General features: G+C 39.7%; 1 protein-coding gene across 1 annotated transcript in view; it reads right to left on the minus strand.

The window, feature by feature from the left end:
• Positions 1 to 9,434, minus strand: part of SIL1 (SIL1 nucleotide exchange factor) — a 397,052-nt gene that overhangs the window by 133,166 nt on the left and 254,452 nt on the right. The window contains exon 6 of the mRNA XM_007938964.2: positions 3,029 to 3,220. Within this exon, the coding sequence (XP_007937155.2) occupies positions 3,029 to 3,220 (192 nt within the window). The remainder of the gene's footprint in view (positions 1 to 3,028; positions 3,221 to 9,434) is intronic.

The raw sequence follows: 9,434 nt of genomic DNA on the forward strand, positions 1-9,434 counted from the left end.
TTTCCTGGTTTTGGTATTAAGGTTATGCTTGCTTCATAAAATGAGTTAGGGAGGATTCCATCCTTTTCTATGTTTTGGAATACTTTGAGTAGGATCGGTACCTTAGGTCCATTTCTTCCCTAAGGGGATCAGAGTCCTCTTATTTGAAAGCTGAACAAGAGTTATAAGCAGAGAGAGAACATGAAGAGGCTGCCCCATAATTCCTGCAGATACAGTATACACTCATCCTCTCTTATAACAAAAGTTGGCAAAATCCTAAAGAAAGAAAGGCTGTCTTTCAGCCTAGTTTATAGAGAACAAAGATGCTGTTGTATGTGGGAGGACGTTGAGGATATATGACTTGATGAGGATATCAAACAAGCCTCTGATTATGATTACATGGCTTTCCTGGGCCATCACTGTCCCTAGGCTAGAGTACTCCAATAGATTCCTATCAGGTCTCCCAGCTTCTACCCATGCTCCCTGTCACCACACTAGTTCTCAACACCAGGTGGAAAGATCCTTTTAAAAGTCAGTCTGATTATGTCATTCTTCTGCTCCACATCCTCCAACAATATCCAATTTCACTCTCTCCCATGGCCTACAAGGTCCTCCATCTTCCTCCCAGTATCTCTGAATTTCATCCACTTTTCCTTCTCTCTTTCCTCAGTTCCAGACACATTGATCTCCTAGCAGCTCCTCAAACACACTAGGCATACTCCCTACTTTAGAACTTCTGACTTGTTGCTCTTCCTTCCGTGCTTGCTCCTCCCCCAACATTGCCAATCCTTACCTTGATGTATATATTGTTTTTTCCGTAGTACTTACCATCTTCAAACACATAATTTATAATTTATTGTTAGGGTAATTGTCTGCCTACTCAGTTAGAACATAAACTCCAATTTTATTCATAAATGTAGCTCAAGTGCCTGGAAGCAGCACTCAATACTTTTATCTAGTAAATAAATGAATGGTTCCTCTTGGCCCCTCCTCATCTCCAACTGTTCCCTTTTGAGCTTTATTCGAAAGGTACTAGTGTCCTGTGAGACATCAACTGGTTATAAGAACAAGACAGACTTGTTGCAAATCCTAGCTGTATCACTCACTAGACTGGATGAGCAGACACATAATCTCCCTGTTCCTTATTTTCCTCAGTTAGGAAATGGAATTAATAGTAGTACCTACTCATTATGCAGTGGTAGAAATAAAAGAGTTAATGTATACAGAGCACTTAAGGCAGTGCCTGACATGTAATATGCTCAATAAATACTAGCTATTCAGACTAGGCAATCTACTTCCGTAAAGATTTTTCACTGTCTAGGAAATGCAATAGGGGTCACTGTGAGTTGGAATCGACTTGACAGCAGTGAGTTTGGCTTGGGTTTTACTATTATTATTATTATACAAGTCTGATTAGTCACTTCCTGCTTCAAACTCTCCAATGGTCCTTAAAGTTAAAATCTAAACAGAATGATCTCCCACCTCTCTGACTCTGTAACTTCTCCTCTTTATCCATGCTACCTTACCTTTTGGTCACTGTGCTCTAATCAATCCAATCTTTTCCATGACCTCAATCAAGGCGCATCTCTGCTTCAGAATCATTCTATATAAAAATTCTGAAATATATTCTATGGCCTGAGAGGGAAGCAAAGATGCTAAAGTCATTTTCTTAGGGCTAGGGCAGACAGATTTCTTTTTGGAATTATTAATTAAAAGTCAAACTTTTTCTATAAAGGGCCTGATAGTAAATATTTTTGGCTTTGTGAACCATTTGGTATTTGTTACAACAATTCAAATCTCCCCTCATAGCATAAAAATGGCCACAGATAGTATATAAACAAATTGGTGTGGCTGTGTTCTAATAAAACTTTATTTACAAAAGCTGGCAGCAGGGTATATTAAGCTCATGGGTGTACTCTCTGAACCCTGCTCTAAACCTCCCCATTATGGAACTGTGTTCCCAAAAAATATGTGCTGTAAATCGTAACCCCTATACCTTTGGATGTAATCCCATTTGGGAATAGGATTTTGTTTCATTAATGAGGACATACCAGTCTGAGGTATGTTCTAAGGCAATAACTTTCTACATATAAAAGGTGTAGATCAGGCACAGAAGCAAGGAGGTACCAGGGGAGGAAGAGAGATGACCTGTCACTTGAAGATCACCAAAGAACTGAGGAACAAAAGTAAAAATCTTCCCCCAGAGCCAACAGACAGCCTTCCCCTATAGTTGTTGTTGTTGTTGTTATGTGCCGTCGAGTCAGCCCTGACTCATAGTAGGTACCCTGAATTCAGACTTCTAACCTCCTACACTATGAGAAAGGAGACATGGTAGCATGATGGTTAAGCATTCAGCTGCTAACCAACAGGTTGGCAGTTCAAACCTGCCGGCCACTCCATGAGACAAAAGAGCTAGTGATCTATTCCCAAAAAGACTACAGCCGAAGAAAACCTGTGGCGCAGTTATGCTCTGTCCTGGAGGCTCACTGTGAGTTGGAATCCAGCACACAACAAAAACAAAGGGTGAGAAAATAAATTTCTGTTCTTTAAAGCCACCCACTGTGGTATTTCTGATATAGCAGCACTAAGTAAAATATTCCCTCTTCACCTAACCAACCCCTACTCATTCTTTAATCCTCAACCTAACTGTCACATTCTCTGAGAAGCTTTCCCTAATACCCTGATAAGGCTAAATTTCCCTCTTATTACTATTACATCACCCTTTGAAACCCTTATCACAATCTTTCATTGTCTTATTATTTAATTGTTCATTTGTATGTTCTCCTTTCCAGAGTATGGGCTCCACAAGACAGAGACCATGTCTATTTTATCTCTGTAGTATGCTAAGTGTTGGAGCAGTAAAAGAAGTAACACTTCAAATAAAAAAGAAGCTGACCTCTAAGAATGTGTCCTACTAAAATAGATATTCACCTCAATTAAAAATATTCTATGGCCTAAGAGGGAAGCAAAGATACTAAAGTCATTTTCTTAGGGCTAGGGACAGACATGTTTATTAAAACTCAGCATTATAGACAAAGATCTACAGTACCTGATGGACATAATATTCGAGATCAAAGAGCGCAGCAATCTTCTCTTCCAGGCTGGAGCTGGAACTATTGAATTTGTTGATCAGCCGCACCATGATCTGCATGTCAGTCTCAATGACAACATTCAGCTCAGCAAAGTCCTTCTTCAGCTCTTCAATGGGACGGAACAACTGCTTTACCTCATCTTGCCTTGCCTAAGGAGAGCAACAAAGAGATGATTCACCAAATAGATGGCAAATAATTCTACATAGTTGCCCATCTTCAAACAAAGAACTACTGCTCTAGGACTCATAATCATCTTTAACCTGTACCTACTATGATGCCCAGAGAAGACAGCCCTCACAGCTTACCCATATAGACCTCTGCTCCAGAAACACACTCAAGATTTTCCAATGTCCATTTATTCTAGTTCCACTTTCAATGTTCAGGAAGTATGAAAAGTCTTATTATAATCACTGACATCAGGGGAAATAACATAAACTCACTTTCAACATCTTACCTCACATGGGACAGCTGCAGTGTGAAGTGGAATAATCCATTCCCTGGTTCTCTAACTTTCACATTCATGGAATATCTTGCCCTTGCCCTGCCTAACCTGTTGTTGTTAGGTGCCATCAAGTTGTCTCTGACTCATAATGATCCTATGCACAGCAGAACAAAACATGGTCCAGCCCCGCGCCAGCTCCACAATCCTTGCTATACTTGAGCCCATCCCCACAGCCACTGTGTCAATCCATCTCGTTGAGGGCCTTCCCTTCTTTCATCAACCCTCCACCTTACCAAGCATGACATCCTTCTCCAGGGAATGGTCCCTTCTGACAACATGACCAAAGTAGGTGAGACGAAATCTGGCCATTCTTGCTTCCAAGGAGCATTTCAGCTCTACTTCTTCCAGGACAGGTTTGTTAGTTCTTTTAGCAGTCCATGGTACTTTCAGCATTCTTCACCAGCACCACAACACAAAAGCATCAAATTTTCATTGGTTTTCCATATTCATTGTCCAGCTCTCACATGCATATGAGGCGATTGAAAGTATCATGGCTTGTATCAGGCGCACCTTAGTCCTTCAAGGAGACATCTTTGCTCCTCAGTACTTGAAAGAGGTCCTTTGTAGCCAACTTGCCCAGTGCTATATGTTATCTAATGTCCTGACTGCTGCTTCCATTGGTGTCAATTGTAGAAATAAGCAATGTGAAGTCTTTGACAATTTCAACCTTTTCTCAATTTATTGTGATGCTGCTTATTGGCGCAGTTGTGAGGATTTTTATTTTATTTATATTGAGATGTAATCCATACTGCAGATTGTATTCTTCAATCTTCATCAGTAAGTACTTCAAGTCATCTTCACTCTCAGCAAAGTTGTGTCATCAGTGGATTGCAGATTGTTAATGATTCCCTCCAATCTTGATGCCATGTTCTTCTTCATATAATCTAGTTTCTCAGATTATTTGCTTACTATATAGATTGAATAAGTATTGGGAAAGGATACAGCCTTGACGCACTCTCTTCTTGATTTTAAACCATGCAGTGTCCCCTTGTTCTGTTCAAACGACAGCATCCTGATCTCTGTATAGGTTCCTGATGAGTACAATTAAGTGTTCTGGAATTCCCCTTCTTCTCAATGTTGTCCACAATTTGTTATGATCAACACAATCAAATGCTTTTGCATAGTCAACAAAACACAGGTAAACATCTTTCTGGTATTTTTTGCTTCAGCCAAGATCCACTTGACATCAGTAATGATATCCCTTGTTCCACATCCTCTTCTGAATCCAACTTGCACTCTGGAAGTTCTCTGTCAATATACTGCAACAAGTTTTTGAATTATCTTCAGTAAGATTTTACTTGTGTGTGATATTAATGATATTTTTTGATAATTTCCACATTCTATGGGATCACCTTTCTTTGGAATAGGTACAAATATGGATCTCTTCCAGTCAATGGCCAGTGCAGCTTAGCAAATTACATAGTGTGGCTTTTCTAGCTATAAGTCTTTGTAAACTCCGTGGTGGGATTTGCTGTAAGCAAATGAGTAGCTCTTGACTGTTAAAGTTACCCACCTGGGGTATTTCTGCTAGGAGCAGCATGAAGTAATTTGCTGGGAAGTTCGCTCTCTCTCAGGTGTATAGAATTCTGATGTTGGGATTGTTTAGTCTGGTCACTCTGACAGGCTCAAAAGGAGTCCTCCTACAGGCGGTAGGAATCTCTCACTGCCAGCTGGGAGACATGAGAGACATGGGTTGCTGAGAGAGAGAGACTGAGAGACACACGCTGCTGAGAGAGTGACTGAGAGACACGTGCTGCTGGGAGACTGACAGACATGCACTGCTGGGACAGAGACTGAGAGACATGTGCTGCTGGGAGAGAGACTGAGAGACACACTACTGGGACAGAGACTGAGAGACACACACTGCTGGGACAGAGACTGAGAGGGACTGCCAGCTGAGAGACAGCAGACTGAGAGATTGAGCATGTTCCTGAATTTGAATTGTAGCCATTGCTTCTCTAATAAACCCCATAATCTGTGAGTTGTGTGTGGCCACTGCAGCGAATTCTCGAACCCAGCAGAGAGGTAGTGGGTGCTGCAGGAGGAAGGCTGGTGTCAGGGTTGGTGGAAGGGCTGGAGGGAGGTGGCATGTCTGGCTTCACAGGGATAGCCCTTGGGCTACTGATGGTGATTCTTCTGTCTTCCTCTTGTGGGGCTAGAGGAGGTCAGAAGATGTGGCCTCCTTGCCCCTTTAACAGCCAGGTAGCTGTTCCAAACCTCTTGGCATAACCAAATGAGTGCCTCCAGTGGGGCATCCGTTTGTTGAAACATCTCAATGGGTATTCCATCAATTCCTGGAGCCTTCTTCTTCACCAGTTCTTTCAGTGCAGCTCTGACTTCTTCCTTCCACACCATCAGTTCTTGATCATATGCCACCTCCTGAAATAGATGAACATTGAACAATTCTTTTTGGTACAGTGACTCCATGTATTCCTTCCATCTTCTTTTGATGTTTCCTGCATCATCCAATATTTTACCCATAGAATCTTTGAATATTACAACTCGAGGCTTCAATTTTTTCCTCAGTTCTTTCAGCTTGAGAAATGCCAAGAGTGTTCTTCCCTTTTGGTTTTCTAACTCCAGGTCTTTGCACATTTCATTACAGTAATTGGCTTTGTCTGCTCAAGCTGCTCTTTGAAATCTTCTGTTCAGCTTTTTTATCTTGTTATTTCTTACATTTGCTTTAGCTACTCTTTGCTTAAGGGCAAGTTTCAGAGTCTCTTCTGACATCCATTTTGGTCTTTTCTTCCTTTCTTGTCTTTTTAATGGCCTCTTGCTTTCTTCATAGATGATGTTCTTGATGTCATCCCACAATTCTTCAGGTTTTTGGTCACTGGTGTTCAATCCATCAAATGTGTTCTTTAGATGGTCTCTAAATGTAGGAGGGATATAGTCAAGGTCATATTTTGTCTCTTGCCTAACCTAGCCACATATTAGGGAAAACTGGATGTAGGAAGCTGTGGGTAAAGAGCTGTCAGAGCAGGAGCAATTTACTGATGAAAATTAAATCACTGTCATTACTGTCAATCTAACCAAAGGTGTACAATTTGTTCAACTGTTTGAAATGGCTAAATTACTGTATGTACTGTATATAATTTTCTCTCAAATCCTCCCCACCCCACACACATACAAAGATTTTTAAAATGAAGTTATGATGGAAATGAATAAAGGGTTTTAATTGGATATTTTACACATGTTTATATACACTCTCTTTTCTTCCTAGTTTTAGAGGATAGTGCTTACAAAGACAGTCTGAAAGGTTACAGTGGTTCCTGTCTCTACCTTCCAAGAAAGATTAAAAGGCATGGATATTTATAAAAAGCAGGATGATGACCAGCTGTCAGCTCCAAATTGCTCATCCATTACCTATACATTTCTCTGCCTAGTTCCAAGCACTCCATAGAAACATCATCCAAAGAAATGAATCAGCCTATCTTAAAAAAAGATACGCTCTTAGCAGAGCAATTGCACCTATGGGGTACCACATTCTTTCTACTTCTTTGAACTAACACAACAGTGAAATGTTCTCCCTGCACCCAGCTAGAGGAACCTGGATGGTTGACAGAGGCTAGGCAAACAGGTCTGGGAAGGCTGAGTCACTGTCTAGATTTGTAGAATGAAATGAAAGTGAGCAGGATAAGAAACTCACCACCTCTGCCTTACAAAAACAGCATGTACCTGGCCCTCAGAAAAAACTTCTTTAAAGTTTCAAAAAAAAAAAACTTTCCTTTTGAAGTAATTATAAACTCACAGGAAGTTATAAAAATACATTATATAGGGTATATCATGTACTTTTCATACAGCTTCCCTCAATGGTTACATCCTACATAATGATAGTGCAGTATCAAAACCAAAAAACTGAAACAAGTACAATCCTATTAACCAGACCACAGGCCTTACTCAGATTTCACCAGTTTTCACACATATTCATTTGTATATGTGTATAGTTCTATAAAATTTTATCCAATATTAGATTCATATGAACACCAAATCTATCAAAATACAGAACTGTTTTTATCACTATCACAGAACTTACTGTGCTCCTCTTTTACAGGTACACCTCATCCTCTCACCCTACCTTCCATTCCTGTATTCTCCATCTCTATAATTCCAACATTTGGGGAATGTTATATAAATGGAATCATATAGTATGTAACCTTTTGAGATGGGCTTTTTTCACTGAGATACATCCAAGTTTATGCACATAACAATACTTCATTTCTTCTAACGCTGAGTAGTACTCCATTATCGGAAGGAAGGTTGGGTAATCTACTTCTGTAGTGATACTGCTCCTCAGAAACCCAAAGAGAGGTCGCTATATGTTGGATCCCGACTCAATGGCAGTGTGTTTGGGTTTTTTGGTTTAGTACTCCATCAAGGAGCTCTGGTGGCATAGTGCGTAAGTCATTTGAGTGCCAACCTGAAAGTTGGTAGTTCAAACTCACCAGTCACCCCACAGAAGGAAGAATGGGCAATCTACTTCCATAAAGATTTACCGCCTCGGAAACCCAAAGGGGGTTGCTATGAGTCATAAGTGACTCAATGAGAGTGAGTTTGGTTTTTGGTTTAGTATTCCACCATACAGATGTGCCATAGGTGGTTTAACTATGCATCTGCTGAAGAACGTATGAGTTGTTTCCAGGTTTTGGCTATTATGAATAAAGCTGCTATAAACATTTCTGTGCAAGTTTTCATAAACATAAGTGTTTATTTCTCTGGGATAAATGCCCACAAGTACAACTTCTGGGTCATATGATAAACTTATATTTAGTTTTATAAGGAAGCGTCAAACTATTTTTCCAGAGTAGCTTTACCTTCTTAAAATTCCCACCAGCAATGTATGAAAGATCCAATTTTTCTACATCCTCACCTGTATTTAGTATCATCATCATTGTTTTATTTTAGCCATTCTAATAGACATTCTATTCAAACTGACTGGAAGAGATTGGTACTTATGTCCATTTTAAAGAAAGATGGTCCATCAGAATGTGGAAATTATAAAATAATATCATTAATATCACATGTGAGTAAAATTTTGTTGAAGATAATTCAAAAATGGTTGCAGCATATATTGATATTGACAGGGAAATGCCAGAAATCGAAGCTGGATTCAGAAGAGGGTATGAAAGAAGGGATAGCATTGTAGAGGTCAAATGGATCTTGGCTGAAAACAAAGAATACCAGAAAGAGAGTTACCTGTGTTTCATTTGTTATGCATAGGGATTCTACTGTGTGAATTATAAAAAATTATGGATAACATTACAAAGAACGGGGACACCAGAACACTTAATTGTGCTCATGAGGAACCTGTACATAGATCAAGAGGCTGTCATTCAAATAGAACAAGGGGATAATATATGTTTCAATTCAGGGAAGGTATGTGTCAGGGTTGTATTCTTTCATTACACTCATTCAATCTGTATTCAATTGAATGCTGAGTAAATAATCCAAGAAGTTGGACTATATGAAGGAGAACGTGGCATCATGATTGGAGGAACCTGTGATATGCAGATGACATAACCTTCCTTGCTGAAAGTGAAGAGGACTTGAAGCACATAATGATGAAAATCAAAGATTACAGTCTTCAGTACGGGTTACACCTCAACATAAAGAACACAAAAAATTCTCACAACTGGACCAATAAGCAACATCATGATAGATGGAGAAAACATTGAAGTTGTCAGGCATTTAATTTCACTTGGATTTGTAATCATGGAATTAGCAATCAAGAAATGAGACAACGTACTAGATTGGGAAAACTGCTGCAAAAAACCTCTTTAGTGTCCATCAACTGAGGAATGGATAACCAAACTATGGTACATACACACAATGGAATACTATGCAATGCTAAAGAATAATGT

Source organism: Orycteropus afer, unplaced genomic scaffold (genome assembly GCF_000298275.1).
Source record: "Orycteropus afer afer isolate SDZICR_OR568_19922 unplaced genomic scaffold, OryAfe1.0 scaffold00056, whole genome shotgun sequence".
NCBI classification, from domain to species: Eukaryota; Metazoa; Chordata; class Mammalia; order Tubulidentata; family Orycteropodidae; genus Orycteropus; species Orycteropus afer.